The 21,666-nt window shown below is 38.7% G+C and overlaps 1 protein-coding gene across 1 annotated transcript; it reads left to right on the forward strand.

Annotated features, from left to right (window-relative positions):
* Window positions 1-19,495: 19,495 nt before the first annotated feature.
* LOC114273083 (acetyl-CoA-benzylalcohol acetyltransferase) lies at window positions 19,496-21,084 on the forward strand. Its single transcript, XM_028214848.2, has one exon. The coding sequence runs from the start codon at window positions 19,649-19,651 to the stop codon at window positions 20,966-20,968; it is 1,320 nt and encodes a 439-aa protein (XP_028070649.2). The 5' UTR covers window positions 19,496-19,648; the 3' UTR covers window positions 20,969-21,084.
* The last annotated feature ends 582 nt before the right edge of the window (window positions 21,085-21,666 follow it).

A 21,666-nucleotide genomic window follows, 5' to 3' on the forward strand; every position in this document is an offset into this window, starting at 1 on the left:
TTATTAATTGAAATAAAAATTTAACATTATTAAAATTATTAATTGATGATTTATTAATAAAATAATCTATCTATTATAAAATTAAAAATATTAAATAGCGTAATATAATTTTTCAAATTATAAAAATAATTTATAATTTAAATAAATTATAAATTATCATAAGCAGACACGAAATAAATAGCACAAGCAGACTCGAAAAACATCCTCGAAATAAATTATGTCTAATCGGAATTCTGACATTCAAAAATCAAACACCTACAACTAGGGCTGGGTAAGAAATCCGTGAAATCTGTAATCTGATCCAGTCTAGTTCAATCTGATAAGTTTGGATTGATTTTTTGAATCCGTAGTTCTGTTACGGATTGAAGAATTAAAAATTCGTAACCCACGGATTGGTTCCGAATTGAACCCCACGGTTCCGGATTGAAACTGATCTGGACCGTATACAAATAGTCTATATTTTTATTTTACATCCTCCTCCATAGTATCTTCCCTTATTTTATATAAAACCTAAACTCAAATCTAAACTTGTATAATATATTCTTTTATTATTTTTGTTTGTTAGTTTTTAGTTTTAATTTGTGATGGTCTAAATATTTATGGTGAAACTAGTTTCTTATGGTTGTTTAAATTTTAGAATAGTATGTTGCTATTATAGAAAAACATATTACTATTGCGAAACTAATATAGCGCTATATTTATGTTTTTATGAAATTAAAGTGTTATATATATATTTTTTTGTCATTTAATTATTTGAATCCGTGATTCTAAATCGATTCAATCCGTATTTAAATAGATTGATTCGGATTGGTTCTATAATTTAAACAAATTAGATTAGTTCTAATTTTTCAAGAACCGTAAATAATAAATTAATCTTAATTTTAACCTAATTCAATCTAATTCAATTCAATATAGACCATGCTCACCCCTATCCACAACCGTACTCTTTCAACTTTAATGTTTGGGATTTCAATTGGTGAATATTGAATCAACAATGATTCTGTTGGCTACATATTTTGTAAAAACCAGTTACAGTTCGACACGTGGCAGAGTAAGGGTAATAAAGGAAGGTTATTCAAGCCTTTAATCCTGATCGTACACGTGGCAATAAATATTGGTCCTCACATGATCTGAGTAACACTAGATCAATAACGGGATGCAAGATGACATATCTTCAAACGGTTACTCATATTCAAATTCCAGTACAAGAGGGAAGCTCAACTGCCAGTAATGGCGTAATGGAGCTACTTTTAAGGAAGCATGATCAGCGATCATGGAGGAGCAGTTCGACGGTTCGAAGTGCAGTTCGAAGGTCATCACTGACGAGTATAAATAGCAGGGCAGCCCCCAGAAAAGAGGACGGACTCAGATCATACAAATCAGTCATTTACTTCATATATTTTCTTTTCCAGTCTTTTACATTTCCAGTCTTTAAATACCTGTTCTTTAAATACCTGCACTTTAAATACCCGCACTGCACTTCGATTCGTAGGAGTAGCTTCAAGTAGATTGCTGTTGTAAACCTCTTCGAGGCTGAGTTCGGACCATTGTAAGTGTTCATTTTTATGAAATACTTCAATTGTTCTTCGTATCACTGTTATTTCTCTTAATTTCTCCTAAGTCAAGCCACCAGTAAAAGTCCTCTTCATTGAGGCTGAAAAGAACTAAAACACAATCGTCTGATAATTGGTTGGCAATCACAATTTCTGTAAGGACTGATTGATCCTTGCTGGCACGCTCACATTCACAAAAATACCCTTCGAAAAGCCAAAAAGCCAACATATATTTTTGGCACGCCCAGTGGGACTTAATTAAAAATGGCTAGAAGAAGACGACAAGGAGAAAATGAACGCTTGGAAGAAGGCGTGGAAGGAGAGGTAGAAATACCAAATCCAGAGGATAATGTGGTAACACATCCTGTGGAAACTCCTATACTGTCAGAACCTATGGTCGAACAGACCAGTACTTCTAGACAAGAACCATACGTTCATATTATCGGACAAAACCAAGGAATTGGACCGTCCACTGTGCCATTTATTCAACCAACAAATCCATGGGATGGTTTAGTAAATGCCATGGGACAACAATTAATGAACACAATGGAAAGGTGGGCAACATCCTTTTTGGATCGAATGAATAACTACCAACCAACAAACACAAGACACACGGAGGAAGTCGTAAATGTCCCCCAACAAAGATTGGCTAGAGAAAAACAGCCTATGCAAGTTAATGGACAGTATAATGGTCAAACTAGTAATCAGAACCATGAAAGACCATCACCTCAGTCTTGGTATGAACCCATTTCAAGGCCTATAGCAGGCCAAAATGCCTCAGTACTTAATAATGAAGCCACACAAGTTGGTGGATCTGGCCAAATACAAGAAACTGGCATAAGAATGGTTACAAATCCTATGTTCGAAGCCATACCTGGCACAAGGGGATACACTAATCCCTTATTCGAATTTACACCCGGGGGGTTGGAGGGTTTTCCTACAAATGGCAAAGACACAACACCTGTTCCAGCACCTTTTGCAGGTCCTTTCGCAGGTCATGCTCAAAGGGGTTACCCATACCCTCAACAGCAACCTGCACCGCAAGGGCAACCAGCCCCAAATTTACCACCTTATGGACCAAGAGGACCACAAGCACAAATTTGTCCACCAAATCCTGTGTTTGCCCCTCCAGTAGTGGTTCAGCAGGCACAAAATATGGTCCCTAGAGACCAGATTGCTGATATTGTTAGGGAGATATGTGGACCAATGGCTCGGGGGGTCCAGACTCCTATATACAGAAAACCATACCCAGAATGGGTGGATAGGGTACATGAGTACCCAAGGGGATTCAGGATACCAGATTTTACCCTTTTTTATGGGACTGGAAATCAATCAACGATAGAACATATTGCCAGGTTTGCTGCTCAATGCGGTGAATTTACTAACCATGACTATATGAAACTGAGATTATTTCCAAATTCCCTAACAGGGGGAGCATTCGTATGGTACATCAACCTTACACCTTGCTCCATTCAAAATTGGCAACAAATGGAAGAGGCATTTCATGCCCAATTCTTCCAATCAGAGCCAGAAGTATCTATGGCAGACTTGGCTAGATTGAGTCAAAGGCCTGAAGAAAAGGCTACTCAGTTTATTGCCAGGTTTAAAAGGGCTCGAAATAAATGTAGAGTCATCCTGCCAGAGCCAGAATTCGTCAGATTGGCTCAAAATGGTTTAGAATTCAGGCTTCGAAAAAAGTTTGATTCAACTGAATTCAGAGATTTGGTCGAACTAACCTATAAGGCGTCTCGATATGAAGCATTATTAGAAGAGGAACAAGATCGAAATAATGCATCATATAAGACATATTATAGAGATCCTAATTATGAAATAGATACAGCAGAGATTGTAGGCAAAGAACCTGTAATCTGTGAAGCATTAATTCATAAGGATACAACTATAGACCAGCAATTTAAAAAGAAAGACTTTCACAGAAAATACTCTTTCGATTTAACAAAAGCAGATGACATCTTTGATCATTTGCTCGCAGCTAATTTCCTTAAGTTACCAAAATGAGTAAAACTACCATCTCCAGATGAACTGAAAGGAAAAGTATACTGTAAATGGCATAATTCTTGGTCTCACTCGACTAAAAACTGCATTGTTTTTCGAGACAGGATCCAAGAACAGATTCGGAAAGGAAGTTTGAAGTTCCCAGCTAAAACAGAAAAAGCCATGGGAATTGACAGTGATCCGTTTCCAGAAGTTGGAGAAGGCACAGCTAATGTGGTTGTACCAAACTTCCAGAATCTATCTCTGCAAGAATTGGAAGAAGTCAACGTGCAAATGCATACTGCCAACCAAATGACTGCTAAGAAGGAGGCTAGAAACCCACCAGCTATTGGACAAGGTTTCTCACATCAGGAGGAGCAATCTGACGAAGAAACACTAGATGACAACTCCTTGGAAGCAGCGGTGATGCAGAGAATGTGCCCCAGGTGCAGACTCAGTTACAAGTGGTTGAAGGGGCTTCCAACTGATGGGAAGCAATACTACAGGGATGTTCAGAGACGTCCTAAGTCAACCAATGCTTACAACAAAAGGCCGTATCCGGCTAGTGATAGCAGAGATCACCAGTGGTTGAGCCTGTGGTGAACAGAATGCATGACAAAGGCAAGAAGCTCTTGCATGAATCCAGGCCACATAACTATTATAGAATGGAGAGTAGCCATTCTGAAAGAAAACTGGAGAGGGGTTCAGTTCATGGAATCAAAGCCAGAGATTGGCCCCCTAGACCAGTTTCACGCAGAACAGAAAATGGTCACCCTTATCGAAGGTCTGAATCAGATTCAAAACATGAAGACAAGCACTTACCTTCACGGCCAGTTTTGAAGATGGCTTCGAAGGTGGAAAAGGGCAGTTCAGCGTCTGAATCAGCAAGTTCATGGGTACCTGGAGTCCCAGACTGGTTTGTAATGCAAAACAAACCTAGAGAATTGCTTGTTCGAAGAGATGTTGTAAACCAAGGCAGGATGATCAGGCCTCCTATGGTGGCTCCGAATAACTGGGTGCTGCTTAAACACCCAAAGACAAGGGAGCCAGACATGGTCCCAGTCATCTCAAGATCACAGAGAAGAAAAATTCAGCGCAGGTACACCCAGTATCAGAAAGATTTGAAGGAAAGTGGAGAAAATTCTTCACCAGTCAAAACGGAAGGAAGGAAGAACCCAAAGTCAGACTATGCTCCAAAGCCAGTCCCACAGAGCAAAGTGGTCTGCAGCCGAGAACAGTTGGCCAAGGTTCATTCTGAACTGAAAACCAGAGAGAAGGCTAGTTTGGTAGGGTTGGAGAAAGCTCTGATGGAGACAGATAGCGAGACCGAAGAAGAGATTAGCATAAGTCAGAAGAAAGAGGTCGTGGAGGAAGAGATGTTCGAAGCCTTCATGGCAGAGCAAACGTTTCTGACTGAAGAGCCAGTTGAGAAAGATCCTTCGAAGGGATCAGTTAGCAATGAAATACCAGAATGCATCATGCAGGATGTTTCTGAGGGAGTCAACCAAAGTAACCAAGAGGGGGAACAAGTACAGCAAGCCATCCAGTTTGGCTCGTTTCCCCCAGTATCAGTGAACATGGTACACATACTACCACAGGAATTCCAAGCTGAAGATGAAAATCAGGAGGGGCAGGAGGCTGATCCAGTTCAGATCTCTAGTGAAGACTCGCAAGCAAGCATGGTGCAAGATAACTTCGAAATGGCTACACCGATGGAAGATGAATATGAAAGTGAGGAAGTGGTAAGCATCAATCTATCGTATCCATTCGAGTACCCCTCAGATTCGATGACGCAGCACGTCAGGCCTTTGTACATCAAGGCTTTCTTTGATGGAATACAGCTGAACCGAGTCCTGATAGATAATGGGGCAGCAGTAAACCTACTCCCGAAATCTTCTTTGAAGAAACTAGGGAAAAAGAATCCCAGGTTGATACCAACCAGCACAACCATTGCTGGTTTTGCTGGAGATAAGCAAATGGCTCAGGGGATTCTACCCATTAATTTAAGTGTGGGAACCAGGGATTGTATGACAGCATTCTTCGTAATCGACAGTAATGCTAAATATAATGCTTTGCTTGGAAGGGACTGGATCCACACTAACAAATGTGTGCCTTCTTCTTTACATCAGAAAATCATGATGGCTTTAGGCAATGGAGAGACAGAGGAAATCGATGCAGATCCTCAACCCTTCGTAGCCTGTGCAGACTTTGCGGATGCTAAATTGTATATTGAGGGAGTGTCGCCGCTCAGTATACTGATGAAAGATGACGATTCAGCCGAAGTGACGGCTGATGAGGAAGTGGCACACTTGAAGCACTTAGTCCAAAAAAGTGCTGATGAAGAGGTTGTCCTTAGAGATGACAATGATGCCTGGTTATAGGCAAAGAGAGGAACCACAGGAAGCCAGATCCTTGGCTTTGATTAAATTTTCAGCATTGGATATAAAAGCAATAGTCCAGAAAGTTCAGGAGCAAGAGAGAGAGGACATGATAATTGGCTGCAAACAGCAGCAGCAACAGGCTAGAGTCTTGACTCTTGGTAAGTACTGTGCCTTGGACATTGAAGCAAAAGTCCAGGAGATACAGGAAGAGGAAGCCTTATGGACAGATTTTGTCTATGAGGAGGAGGACAGAGATATTGAATTGAAGAACCTGGGGGCAGAACCAAGCTTGAAGATCACTTCAAAAGTAGCAGAAACCAGAGGGAGTTCTCATGCACAAGACCCTTTAGAAGAAGTAAATCTAGGGGAAGGTTCTGTACAACAGCCCACTTATGTAAGTGCTTGTTTGAATGCTCTGGACAGAAACCAGCTTTTGGTTGTTCTGAAGAAATACAAAGATTTCTTTGCATGGTCTTATAATGAACTACCAGGATTGGACAGGTCATTGGTGGAACATAGGCTCCCTATGAAGCCTAATTTCAGGCCATATAAGCAGAAACCAAGAAGGATGAGTCCAGAAGTAATTCAGAAGGTCAAGGAAGAGATCCTTAGACTCCTCAAGGCAGGTTTTATTAGAACAGCCAGGTATGTCGAGTGGCTATCTAATATTGTGCCTGTAGTCAAGAAGAATGGCAAAATGAGGGTATGTGTTGATTTCAGAAATTTAAATCTGGCAACTCCCAAAGATGAGTACCCTATGCCTATAGTGGACTTGCTGGTGGACAGTTCAGCAGGTCACCAGGTCTTGTCAATGATGGATGGGCATTCCGGCTATAACCAAATCTGCATTGCAGAGGAAGATATCCACAAGACAGCATTCAGATGTCCTGGGAATATTGGCACCTTTGAATGGGTTAAAATGCCATTTGGTCTAAAGAATGCTGGAACTACATATCAAAGAGCCATGAACACTATCTTTCATGATCTTATTGGAGGATATTTGGAATGTTATATTGATGACATTGTGGTTAAGTCCCAATCCATGGAGGAGCACCTGTTTCACTTAGAAGCAGCTTTTGAAAGGATGAGGAAGTTCAAGTTAAAGCTCAATCCTCTTAAATGTGCTTTTGGTGTATCATCTGGAAATTTCTTGGGCTATGTTGTTCACAAGAAAGGAATACAGATTGATCAGAATAAAGCCAAAGCAATCATTGAAGCCAAACCCCCATCAAGTAAGAAAGAATTACAAAGGTTCCTTGGGCAGGTTAACTTTCTTCGAAGGTTCATTTCTAACACTGCAGGGAAAACTAAAGTATTTTCTTCCTTGTTAAGGCTGAAAGATGAAGAGGAATTTGTGTGGACAACAGAGCATCAAATTGCTTTCGAAGGTATCAAGGCCTACTTGGCTAACCCTCCAGTGCTGATGCCACCAAAGGGGAACAAGCCCTTGAAGTTGTACATAGCCGCAGCATAGGATTCATTGGGAGCTTTCTTAGCCCAAGACAATGAAGGAGGCAAGGAGCAAGCTATTTATTACCTTAGTAGGTTTTTAAATTCTTGTGAATGTAAATATTCAGCTGTTGAAAAGCTGTGTCTTGCTTTGTATTTTGCTGCAACAAAATTAAGATATTATCTTTTGCCTACAACTGTCTTGGTAATTGCAACCACAGATTTGGTTAAATATATGTTATCTAGACCAATGTTGAGGGGAAGAATTGGCAAATGGATGCTTGCCTTATCAGAATTTCATCTAGAATATGTCCCTCAAAGGGCAGTAAAAGGGCAGGTCTTAGCCAATTTCTTGGCAGATCATCCATCTCAAACAGAGAGCCAAGAGATAATGGAGCTTGGTATGGCCAGTGTTGAGCCATGGCAAATGTGGTTCGATGGGTCGAAAGCAAATGGATTAATTGGAATTGGTATTGTAATCAAGTCTCCACAGGGAACATAAACTACCCATGGTTTTAGAGTAGATGAAGCTACCTGTTCCAATAACCAGGCTGAATATGAAGCCTTAATTGTGGGATTAGAAATTCTTATTGGATTACAAGTACATGCAGTTGACATATTTGGAGATTCTCAATTGGTGGTTAACCAAGTGAAAGGAATTTTCAAGTGTCAAAGCATAAGTATCCTGCCATATTATGTTGTTGCATTACATTTGCTTTCTCAGTTTCAAATAGCAAATGTAACCCATGTTCCAAGATTCTTGAACAATAGAGCCAATGATGTGGCTCAAAAGGCTTCGAACTTCAAGAGAAGGGATAATACCCAACGGGACATAAGCCAAACAACATATCAGAAATTAATTCAACCTTTGAATAAAAGGAATGTGATCTTGGAAGTCAATCATAATGATTTACAAGAACAAGATTGGAGGCATCCAATAATGCAGTACTTGGCTGGTCCATCTTCGAAGGCCAGTAGAAAAATTAAATTGCAGTCTATGCAGTATATGATATATGGTAATGCTCTCTACAAAAGGGGGGGAGATGGCTTATTGTTAGAATGTCTAGGCCCGAAAGAAGCATTAACAGCCATGGCTGAGGTTCATGAAGGCATCTGTGGTGCTCATCAACCTGGTGTAAAAATGAGATGGTTGCTTCGAAGGCATTCCTATTATTGGCCAACCATCCTTAAAGACTGCATAGAATATGCAAAGGGGTGTCAGGCATGTCAAAAGCATGGTACAATAAGGCACGTGCCCATAACTGACCTACATGCAGTAGTGAAGCCTTGGCCATTTAGAGGGTGGGCCATGGATATGATGGGAAAAATACATCCACCTTCTTCGAAGCACCATTGTTTCATTCTAGTGGCCACTGACTACTTCACTAAATGGGTTGAAGCTAAGCCATACAAGGCTGTAGACCAAACAGAAGTTATTGGTTTTATTAAAGATTTGATCCATAGATTTGGCATCCTGCAAACCATAACAGTTGATAATGGAACTGTGTTTGATGGGAAGATGGTGAAGGCTTTTGTGGCAGGATTTGGAATTAGCCTTGTTAATTCCACACCCTATTATGCACAAGCTAATGGTCAAGCTGAGTCATCCAATAAATCCTTGAAAAAAGGAATACAAAAGGTTGTGGATGACAATCCTAGGGATTGGCATAACCTGTTATTGGATGTTCTGTGGGCATATAGAACCTCACCAAGATCAAGCACAGGAGTCACTCCCTATGCCTTGGTGTATGGACACGATGCAGTCTTACCAGTAGAGATTAATGTTAAAACTTTGAGAGTAAGATGTCAAGATCAGTTGAATCCTGAACAATACCAACAAAGTATGTGCTTAGAATTAGAAGGCATAGATGAAGCCAGAATTTTGGCATTAAATAGCATTTTTTTCCAAAAGAAGAAAGCAGCCAAGAATTATAATAAGAAAGTCAAACACATTGGCTTTGATGAAGGAGATTTGGTATGGAAGACAATACTCCCAATTGGGATTAAAAGCCACAAGTTTGCAAATGGTCACCTAACTGGGAAGGACCATATCAAATTCATAGGGTTCTGCCTTTTGGAGCATACCATTTAAGAAATTTGAATGGTTATGTACATCCCAAAAAGATTAATGGCAGATATTTAAAACCTTATTTTCCAACCATTTGGGAAACACAAGGGATAGAGTGAACACCATATGCAAAAACACAAGCTTGTTCAAATAATATTCAAAATATTGTGCTTTCATAAAGAATTAAGTACATTATGCCATAAATTGGCCCAAAAATCATTACAATGCTTTAGTTGTTTTTGTACAATAGCTTTCCTATTGCTAAGGGAAGGAAATAATTGGATAGCCACAGCCATGTCTTCTTTTCGATTAGCCAGCCCTTGATTGGTGATGTGCAGTTTCTTATCAGTTCGAACCAAGGCTTGGTTTACTGCGGCTAACTCCTCTTCGAGCTGAGCTTTCTTCTCCAGAAGTTGGACTCGAAAGTGGGAGGCAGAAGAGTGTTGTTCTTTCAGAGATGATACTTCGGTATGCACTTGAGAAACAAAACTCTGGTCCTTAGCCAGCTTATCATCCGCAGCCTTAGCAGCATGGCAAATGTTAAGATAAAAATCAATAGTAGCTGCAGCCTGAGATAGATGACTTGAGACACTCATGGTAGACTGCTCAGCAATGTTACAGCATTGAAGGAACCCATTCCTGATGATAGGCCTTTGTAGAGCCTCGAAGGGGATCCTTGAAAAGGAAGTCAGCAGTTGCAAGCATGTGTCCAAATCTACTGAAGGTACAAAAGGCTTGTTACTGGAGGAAGGAGAACTCTCGAAGATTTCCAATAAGGAGTTAGCCAAGGCTAATGGCTCAACTTCAGCAGTAGAGGTGGGGGAGGTAGAAAGTATGTCAAAGAGACTAGCTAGTCTTCCTTCAAAAATGTCTACCTCATCCCTTGACATTAAGGGCATAGAGAGTGTTGTGGTGGAAGACGCAAAAGGCTGCATAGGGATGGGAGAAACGGATGGAGCATCTTTGGCAGCCTCTATGGTCTTGGCCACCAGCAAATCAAGAGAAGAGGGACTGGAAGTGGGCATTGGTGATGAACCATGAATTGAAGGGCTACCAGTGTCTTCTGTGGAAGAATCAACTGCCATTGGGAATGGAGTAGCAGTTGGATTTTCTACAAAGGATGGAGAAAGAGCAAGGCTCGAAGGAAAAATAGATTGAGGTAGGTTACGAGCCAAAAAAGGGAGGTATGGCTTTAATCCAAGAAAGAGAGAGGCAGGAATACTGGGACTTAAAGAAGGTACGCCAAATATAGGCTTTGGAAATGGAAGTACGATTTGAACAACCCTGACTTTCTGCATTTGATCAACCTCAACCGAAATTGAGGAAGGTCTCATTGGAAAGGTAAGTGCAGTAGTTGTCGCTGCAAAAGGAAGAAATGCAGAACAATGTTAAACTTCAATACCACAAGCTGACAAAGTAAAAAAACAGCAGAGGTAAAGAAATTACTTGTTCCAGAGGCGCTAGTACTGATGGGAGAACTGCGGAGAGAGTAATGTCCAGCAGTCTGCTGCCTTCTTACCATTTCCCCTTGTGTTGCATCGGCAGCAGCAGCTTCCTCTCTTTGCTCTTGCCATCTTTTCTTGGCCCTCTCAAATACAACGATTGCCTTGGAATGTTCTTGTTCGACTGCCTTATGAGTAGAGTCCTCAACATAGTCAGTGACAGGAACAGTCATTCTCTTTCTCTTCTCCCTCGGCAGAGATACAACCAATTCTTTTCCAACCTCCCCTTCTTCAGATCGGGGTTCAGACTCTCCAGAGATAAGTTCTTTCTCCGCTATTATGACGATTGCCTCGCTAACAGGATTTTCAATGGCATCAGATGAAGACACAGCTACCTTTTGTCTCTTTGTTCTTTGTAAGGGCACTTCCTTCTCTGACTCAACCTCTCTTTCTTCTTCAAGAGATTCAGGTACTTCAGGAGGAAGGACTAGTCTCCTTTTTGTTTTTTGTTGTTGTTTCTTCTTGAGAATAGCTAAAGTCTCGGCTCTCTTGGGAGACTCTTCTTGTGGAGACCCTACACCAAAAGCATGAGTATAAGAAAACCAACAAAAGATTCAGAAATAAAAGGGGAGGAGAAGAACTTGAAGATACTCACCCTTCTTCGAAGCAGCTCTAGTAACCCTGACTGGAAGGGGTAAAATGGCAGGAGTAGTGGTGACAACTTCAGGAGGGGGAGAAGTGCTCTGGGCTGTTGTTGACTTATCCTTCGAAGGCAATCCCAACCCCACCAACAAGTCATGAGGATGTGCAGAGAGGCGCACTTCCATATTGGTTGTCCACCAGTTCTTAAACCTTTTTAAGACTGAGCCAAAGGGGCGAAAGGGGATAAATTGGAATTCACTCAATTTCTTCAGTAGTCTGAGTACTGCTGCCTCTGGTTTGGATTTGGGTATTCTCAAATCTCTGGCAGTGAGATGGACATTTGAAAGACTGCAAAGAGGAACAGGTATCCCTTGAGAGAGCCCAAATTGCCTTGCAAATTGAGAAGGGCAATATACCTCAGATATGCATTTATAGGCTCGAGGGTTCAGAGTACCAATGAACAGCTCCCTTGGTAATAATATAGAGGCCCACATATCTTTGTGGGGAGAAGTGGAACATTCCTTATCAGCCAGAAAAGATTGTAGCCAGGTTGGCCCTCTATTGGCTTCGAAAGGACAAAAGAAAGAAGCAGATGGAGAGATAGGAAGTTGATAAAAGAAGGTGAAGTAATAAGCAAAGGAAGCAGGGTAAAGGGCAATCCTAGCATATTTTTCCCCGTAAGTACTAGGATCCTGAACAAGGAATCCTAAACACTTGGGATGTAGGTCAGTGAAATAAGCAAAGAGCCAGAGTTGGAGCACCCAGAGGGGACCTCCTTGGTTAGCATCGAGGGGTTTTTCGCAAAATTGGGAGCAGGTTCTGTAGACATGACCTAGAAGATAAGGAGCAAGAGCGATATGTTTCTTCAAGACGAGTGCCTTCGCAAGTGGAGCAAACTCAGGCATAATCCTCTGAGATGAGGTGCAAAAGAGGAATTTGCATAACCAGTATAATATGAAGGAGAAGAATTCTCTGTCCCGCACAGGACCTTCTCTCTTATTTTCAGCCTTTACGAAGTCACTATAAGAAGAGTTTAGGGCTGGGAGAGAAAATTTGACAGGAAGGTCTGGATAGTTGGGAGTAAAAGGAGAACCATGGGGTGAAAGCCCTAGGAGATGGCAAATATCAAGAACGGTGGGGGCCATCATACCGCACCGAAACTGGAAGAAATTGAAAGCCATATTCCAAAAACATAAGGCAGCAGGAATCAAAAAGGGGTCTTCAGGAATAATGAACCTGGAAAGTCGAAGGGCATCGAGGATATAAAGCTCTTGCAGGTCATCTTCTCTCGCAGGCACCACTCTGTCATACCATTCCTCCCATTCAGTCCTCAATGTCGGCCAGCAACGATGAGGACGGTTTACCCTCCAAGTTCCCCAATCAAGCCTTCCTTCGTAAAGAAGGAAATGGTCCTCCAAACGAGGGTACAGAGCTGGGAGTTGAGCAGGAACCTCCCGGAAGATAGGACCTAGGATGTACTCCTGTTGTTGCTGTGGCGAGGAATGAAAAGACGACCATCGATGTTACTTGACTCACCAGATGTCAACTTGCTGATTTCTTCATCGATACAATGTTTCAAAGCCATGGTAGGACTGATTTGGTCGCCAGCAAGTACTTTTAGAGAGGAGGGATCCATTGGTAGTAAGCAAAAGAAGAGCAAAGAAGATCAGAAGAACCAGTAGAGAGAAGGGTTTGTAAAAGGCAAGAGATTTCGGAACACGAAACGAGAGGGTTTTAAAACCTTTGTGTCCGAAATTATACCCCGTAAGTCGTTAAGTACTAAAAGTACGAATGCGAGGAATTTCTTCCAATATTGATAATTTTTGGAGGGAAAAGCTTATTCCGGGGATTGGGGCCAGCTTCGAAATGAAATATTTGGCTTCGAAAACAAGATCTTGGCGTCAAAAAATCAAATAACAACGGCTTCGAAATACATAAGTCGGCTTCGAAGCTTAGTATATGCTTAAAGGTGCTAAATTGCGTGATTATGGGTCTGTTTAGGGGTTATGAATCAAAGTAACGACCTTCGGAGCAAACCCAAGTATTCTCTGAGTATGAGAAATGCTGTTCAGAGCATACTACATGCTTAAAAATGCCTGAATGCTCAAAGTATTGGTCTACTTCAAAAATCTAAAGACCTGTTTAAAGGTTATCAGTCAAAATGACAACATTCGAAGCAAACCCTAGGACCCTTTAAGGAAGAGGGGCACTGTTCGAAACATCCAAGACCAATCACTGGTTTCTGTATGAGCAAGAGGGAATTGCCATAGGTTGCCCTTCGAAGCCAAAAGAGATCAGTTTAAAATTGATTGGCTTTATCAACCATGACCATATATTGGTTACAGTTAGTGTTGAAGAAGTAAATTCATTAAAATCGAAGTACTAAAATAATATCTGCCAGAATTGTCAATTTTACTCCATGAATTGGAAAAAGACATGATTGGTTCTTTTAGTACTTCATTAAACAGTTGATTCGAAGAATGAAATTGTTCAATTCGAAGTTATGAGTTAGCTTTTAGAGATGAAAGGAAACAGAGTCAAACAGTGTTAAGTACAGAAAGACTTTGTTTATATTAAAGCCAAGATGATTACATTAAGTAACCCTATCTGGGTACAAATTCAAGCTCATAAAAATAAGGAATAGAATAAATAACAAGGTCATGAAATTTTGTCCAGCAATGGTCAATAAATTTCTGTTCTTTCTTTATTATTTCTTCTATCTCGTCTAACGTTGCTTGCATAAGCTGATGAGCTCTCACTTCATAATAGAGTTCTTCAGCCTTTGCTTCGAAAGCCTCTTCCCTCGATTTTTGTTCCAATTCATCTATAACCAAATCATCCTAGTACACAGAATCTTTATTCCTGAAGTCATCGAACTCTTCGATGAAATTCTCTGCTTCATATTGGGCATGAATTCGAAGAGATAAAAGTTGATCCAGATTTTGGATAGTGATCTTAGAATTTTGATGCCAGTAGAGGAGCACTGGGAGTTGGTCCAAAAACAAATGGAGCTCTGCTTGAGCAAGAGGGTTGAGGACATGACCCCTAGTCAGGATATCACAAGCCCATTGAAAGTTCTTAAGAGGAATGTCATCCTCAAGAACATTGAAGGGCAGGTGAGAGAAAGCCGCGAGCAAAAGTTGAGCTTGCTTCCGCTCGGCTGGAAAAGGGAGTGACGGAGGTTGGTAAGGTGGAAAGACTTTGTCCATTGGAAGGGCAAGTCTTAGTTTCTCTGTCCAGGAAAGGATGGGAGAAGGAGAAGGAGAAGGAGAAGATGGTTCTGCTTCAGAAGACAAAGGGGAAGGAACAGGTGTTTCTATCTCAGAAGATGCAGAAGAAGGTGTGGATGCTTCTATCATGGGAGATGGCACGAGAGCAGGAGGAACAAAGGTATTAATATAATCAAGCCAATCAGAAGAACAAATCTTCGCCTTCTTGGCTAAGAATGAAGGGGTGTACCCTTGTGCTTCCTCTGGGCGCTGGGCAGGGTGTATTATCTTTGTAGGCATGGAAGAAGTATACCAAGCCACGAGCAGATTCTCCTCCAAGCTACGTCGAAGGTCAATAGGTACGTAAGGGTAGACCACTGAGCTTCGAGCGTAGGAGGGAAACTCCAAGGGGTCAGCAAACTCAACAAAATGGTGATTGATTCGCTCCCTTAAATCATAAGTCTCAGGAGTTGACCAGCTTGTCCAGCCAGAAGCCCCAGAGGATGAAGAGGTCACAGTTTCATCCCATGCAGAGGTCTGTGAAGAAGAGTTTCCTAGATCCATATTTGCAACTTGTCGAAGCAAAGGCTTGAGGGTAGTTCGGTTAGAATACAAAGGGAGCTCAGGGGAAGAACTCCTTGTATCTGTAAGTTTATAAACCAAGGGATTAAAGGCAATGTGTTCATAGTCCAAAGGTTTATAATCTGCAAAAGCCTCCATTACCTGAATAGAGAAGGGCGGGTAAAGGTGGCTAATGAATGCGTGGAGATTCTTTCGAGGAGGAATAACATCACTCAAAGGCTCTTCATATGCTTGATCAGTTGATGCAGCCATAGCCTGTTCGAATACTAAGGTATTGGGATGTTCAACGAGTTAATGCAAATGATCACCAAATGGATGACGGTTGTATTTCCAGAATTTGGACTCCATACACGATCTAGAGGCGCGGGAAAACTGTAATCCACTAATATCACCAAGTATTGGGTATATTAGTGCGGGGGGTAATGTTGGCTACATATTTTGTAAAAACCAGTTACAGTTCGACACGTGGCAGAGTAAGGGTAATAAAGGAAGGTTATTCAAGCCTTTAATCCTGATCATACACGTGGCAATAAATATTGGTCCTCACATGATCTGAGTAACACTAGATCAATAACGGGATGCAAGATGACATATCTTCAAACGGTTACTCATATTCAAATTCCAGTACAAGAGGGAAGCTCAACTGCCAGTAATGGCGTAATGGAGCTACTTTTAAGGAAGCATGATCAGCGATCATGGAGGAGCAGTTCGACGGTTCGAAGTGCAGTTCGAAGGTCATCACTGACGAGTATAAATAGCAGGGCAGCCCCCAGAAAAGAGGACGGACTCAGATCATACAAATCAGTCATTTACTTCATATATTTTCTTTTCCAGTCTTTTACATTTCCAGTCTTTAAATACCTGTTCTTTAAATACCTGCACTTTAAATACCCGCACTGCACTTCGATTCGTAAGAGTAGCTTCAAGTAGATTCAAGTAGATTGCTGTTGTAAACCTCTTCGAGGCTGAGTTCGGACCATTGTAAGTGTTCATTTTTATGAAATACTTCAATTGTTCTTCATATCACTGTTATTTCTCTTAATTTCTCCTAAGTCAAGCCACCAGTAAAAGTCCTCTTCATTGAGGCTGAAAAGAACTAAAACACAATCGTCTGATAATTGGTTGGCAATCACAATTTCTGTAAGGACTGATTGATCCTTGCTGGCACGCTCACATTCACAAAAATACCCTTCGAAAAGTCAAAAAGCCAACAGATTCATCCTCCCTTTTTTTCCCACCCCCTTTGACCCCCTCTTTCTCTCATTGGTTACATTTTCTTTTTCTTTTTCTTTTTTTTCCTGCTCCTCCAATCACCATCCGTCACGGAACAAAGGGGAGTGAGGGGTGACCCAAAAAAGAATCCCAAGCATTATTCATATTAAATTTGTGGCTTACGTACGAGTAAAGGAAATGCATTTGTGAATCTGAAATTTCGGCAACCGTCATAAAATTTAGAAAACACCACTGGAACCAACTCAATAATAATAGAATGGACTCCTCAACCTATCAATTTGTTATTGGGGCAATTATAGACCTCTTAAATGGTGCTTTAAAATTATAAAATTATTGATAAAAGAGGAGATTAAAAAAATCTAAATAATTATTCTAAAATTATAAAACTTGTTATATATATATATATAGCCATTTATATGGTGTGGTTTAGAGAGTGGATTGACTTTTTAATTTTTTAATTTTTTTAATTATTTTAGTTTAAAGTTAAAAAATCTTATTTGGAATTTTTTTTTAATTTTTTGATTTTTTGGTGAGGTGTCTGCATGTTAAATGACCAAACTACCCTTGGTATTTTACATTTTCACTCCTAGCCGTCCTTCCTCCACGTCAGCGTCATTGTACTTTTTTCTTTCTCTTTTATTTTATTTATTTATTTTTTGGCTGAGGCGTATTTATCATTTTTTATGATTTTTTTTAATTTATGTTTTTGTCATTTTTATTTTTTTTGTATATATTAATTTGTTTTTATTTTTCAAAAAAGATTTTTCATGTGTTTCATTTATTTTTAAATTACGTGACAAATGTTAATTTCTGTTTTAAATTTTTTTTTGAATGAGGTGTATTTTTCTAGTTCTTTTTTTTTTAATTTATGTTTTTGTCATTTTTATTTTTATTTGTATACATTAATTTGTTTTTATTTTTCAAAAATAATTTTTCATGTGTTTTATTTATTTTTAAATTACATGACAAATGCTAATTTCTGTTTTTAATTTTTTTTTTGGATGAGGCATATTTTTGATGTTCTTTTTTTTTAATTTATGTTTTTTTCATTTTTATTTTTATTTGTATACATTAATTTATTTTTATTTTTCAAAAATAGTTTTTCATGTGTTTTGTTTATTTTAAAATTACGTGGCAACTGCTAATTTCAGTTTTTAAATTTTAAATTTTTATTTTTATTTTGGTTGGATGAGGCATATTTTTGTGGTTCCTTTTTTTTTATTTACATTTTTGTCATTTTTTTATTGTTTTCAATTTGTTTTTTTTTGGGGTTCGGAAAAAGCTTTTTTATGTTTTTTTTTTTAACATGATGTGAAAAATGTTAATTTGGGTGTTATGTTGTCTTATATATATATTAATTTGTTTTTTTTTATTTTGGAAATGGCTTTTTCATTTTTTTTTTGAAATATCATGAAAACTGCTAATTTCAGTTTCATTTTGTTGACTTTTTTTTTTGGTTTAATTTGTTTTTTTTTTTTTCTGAAAAGGCTTTTTCATGTTTTTTAATTTTAAATGACGTTGACAATGTTTATTTCAGTTTCATTTTAATGTGTTTTGTTGTTGTTGTTGTTGTTGTTGTTTTTTATTTTTTTATTTTTTTTGGTTGGAAAAAACTTTATTATGTTTTTTTTCTTTTTCAAATGACCTGAAAAATGATAATTTTTGTTTTTTTTTAATTTGTTTTTTGTTTTTGGAAAAGGATTTTTTATTTTTTTTAAATGATGTGGAAAATGCTAATTTTGATTTTATTTTATTGACTTTTTTATTTTTCATTTTTTATTTTTTTTGGAAAACGCTTTTTCATGTTTTTTTTTTTTAAATTTTAAATGACATGGAACATGCTAATTTTGGTTTTTATTTTATTGTCTTTTTTTTGGGCAAATTACAAACACCTCCCTCGAGGTTTGGTGAAAATACAGATTTTCTCTTGAGGTTTGAGAAATTACAAATTGCCCATGAAGGTCAAATTTGCATAACAAATTAGGGGGAAATCTGTAATGACATGGAACATGCTAATTTTGGTTTTTATTTTATTGTCTTTTTTTTGGCAAATTACAAACACCTCCCTCGAGATTTGGTGAAAATACAGATTCTCCTTTGAGGTTTGAGAAATTACAAATTGCCCCTGAAGGTCAAATTTGCATAACAAATTAGGGGGAAATATGTAATGACATGGAACATGCTAATTTTGGTTTTTATTTTATTGTCTTTTTTTTGGCAAATTACAAACACCTCCCTCGAGATTTGGTGAAAATACAGATTCCCCTTTGAGGTTTGAGAAATTACAAATTGCCCCTGAAGATCAAATTTGCATAACAAATTAGGGGGAAATCTGTATGAAAATAAAAATCCCAGGGGGCAATTTGTTATGGAAATATAAACCTTAGAGGGCAGGATGTAATTTCTCAAACCTCAGGGAGGAATCTATATTTTCACCAAATCTCGCGGGGGTATTTGTAATTTGCCCTTTTTTTTTGGTTTAATTTTTGTATTTTTTTTTTGGAAAACACTTTTTCATGTTTTCTATTTTAAATGACGTGAAAAATAGTAATTTTGATTTTATTTTTATGTCTTTTTTTTATTTGTTTTATTTTTTAGAAAAAGTTTTTTTATATTTTTATTTGAAGATGACGTAAAAATGATGTGACTATTTTGTCTGCTGATGGTATGTATTGGTGCTTGTGTGAAAGTGAAACAGATTAGTTTTGTAAATTCACCAAACACTGGATTGTTTGTGGGCACATGATGCTGTTTTGTCTCGAGCAAGGATCCTCTAGAGTGATTTTTCTCTAAAGTTTCCTAGAGTGCTACATTGTATGGTTGAGATTTACTGGCAAGTCACATCAATTTTTCTAATGTGACTTGCCAGTAAATCTCAACCACACAATGTAGCACTCTAGGAAACTTTAGGAAAATTTCACTCTAGAGGATCCTTAGTGGTTTTGTCTCCTAATGACTATTTAGCCAATTTTAAACAGATGAGACTATTTTGACCCCCATCTACATTGTCAAACAGAGGCTATGTATGCATATAGTTTCTTGACTTGAGTGAACTCAATCTTGCATTCTTTTCATTTCTATAATTTCCAATCCCACCATGACCATGGAGGTTAATGTGTTGTCTAAGAAGTTGATAAAACCATCAACTCCCACCCCAAATCATCCCAAAACTTACAAGTTATCTTTCTTTGATCAATTGGCTCCTCCAGCACATATTCCTCTCATTTTCTTCTTCACCGCTGATGATGATACCAACAAAGAGACGGTCAAAATTGACCAAAAACTACAACAACTAGAAAAATCATTATCAGAAATACTAACCCTATTCTACCCAGAAGCCGGAAGATTTGTAAATGATGATCTCTTGATAGATTGTAATGACCAAGGTGTTGAATTCTTGGAAGCCAAAGTCAATGTTCAACTCATGGAGTTTCTCAATCAAGGTCCTAAGCTTGAGCTTGTCAACCATTTTGTTCCATGGGGTATAGGGCCAGCCAAGTTAGCCACCACTCCGATGGTGGCGATTCAAGCCACCGTCTTCGAATGTGGTGGTCTAGCCATATGTGTCCACGCTTCGCACATTGTAAATGATGGATTCACGGGAAGTAGGTTCATTCAAGCTTGGGCCACTGCAAGCCGGCTAGGGCTCAGCAAAGTAGTATGTCCGAGTTTTGACCTACCGTCTCTCTTCCCATCGAGAGATGTCTCTGCTGTCCTCAAAGCCCCACCCCCTAAAGACGCCGGGGCTAAGGTTATCACAAGGAGGTTCCTGTTTGATGCAGCGACAATATCTGCATTCAAACAGGAAGTCAAAGATAGTATCAGTGAACGGGAACCTTCAAAACTAGAGGTGGTGATGGCATCCACATGGAAGGCTCTCATCCGCCTCAACCGAGTGAAACATGAGGGGAAGCTGAGGCCTTCTGTAATGACCCTACCGGTGAATTTGCGAGGTAGAACAGCCTTAGAAACCCCAAAGAACTCTTTTGGAAATTTTTACATGACATGTCCATCCAAATTTGAACCAGAGGAGAGCGAAACAACCCTTCTCTCTCACTTGGTGGGTCTTATCAGGAATACAGTGAGGAACACACTTGCAAAAGCTGCAAAACTCACCAATGCCGATGAGGTTTTCGCGGCGCTGTTGAACGATCTCAATGAAGCGATGAGAGCGGTTACCGACGAGGAAGTTGATGCACATTTTTTCACTACCATGTGTGGATTCTCCTTGTATGACACTGATTTTGGTTTTGGCAAGCCATTTTTGGTGAGTAATGCAAGTGTACCTGTGGAATTGGTTTCTTTGATGGACACCAAGTGTGGGACTGGAATTGAAGTATGGTTGAGCTTGAAGCAACCAGACATGGCTGTGCTGGAAAAAGATTCAGAGCTTAGAGCTTTGATGATTATGGGTTAAGGGTAAATTTGTCTTTTAATCGTTGATAATGATGAACTTCAAATAACTGTGTTGAGCCTGTTTTAATTTTGTATTACGAATTTGATAATCATTATCGTAATTACTGAATTTTGTTATATTTGTCTCTTTTGAAGAGTAGGTAGCCCATCTTATCTGATAGTACTTAAAATTTGATTTGGTTTGATTTAGTTTGTCTTTTTTGAAAAAAAAAAATTTGTTTTCAAAATTATAACGATTATGTATTTTTTAAAAGATAGATGTAATAAAATTAAAGTAAATACAATTATTAAATTAATTTGAATGATTTATGTATAAAAACTTATAAAATTAAATAAATCATATTATCAAAATCAGACCGTTGTGAACTCACAACAGGTCTGAGACGTTTTAGTCCACTCAAAAATTGACACTTGTTACTATGCTATTATTAATAAATTTAAAATTACTATTTACTATAATTTTATTTCAAAAATCGCCTTCATTTAGAATTTTAAACTTCTGGTTGTGATTCTACAACTATAATGGATCTTGTTCATAAATTCTAAATTCTGATTTTTATAAAAAAAATAAATAAATTTTCATATACTTTCATTGAACATAATCTGGCAATTTGGATTTCTTTTTGAAAAAGAAACAAAAAAAAAAAAGTTTGATTAGAATATCATGATATCTGAATTTTGGTTTCAAAATAATTCCTT

This window comes from Camellia sinensis, chromosome 11 (genome assembly GCF_055761805.1).
Source record: "Camellia sinensis isolate YWXY chromosome 11, ASM5576180v1, whole genome shotgun sequence".
In the NCBI taxonomy this organism is placed as follows: Eukaryota; Viridiplantae; Streptophyta; class Magnoliopsida; order Ericales; family Theaceae; genus Camellia; species Camellia sinensis.

Excerpts from the sequence above, each read along its gene's own strand:
- LOC114273083 (XM_028214848.2), top strand. The coding sequence starts at position 19,649 with ATGACCATGGAGGTTAATGTGTTGTCTAAGAAGTTGATAAAACCATCA.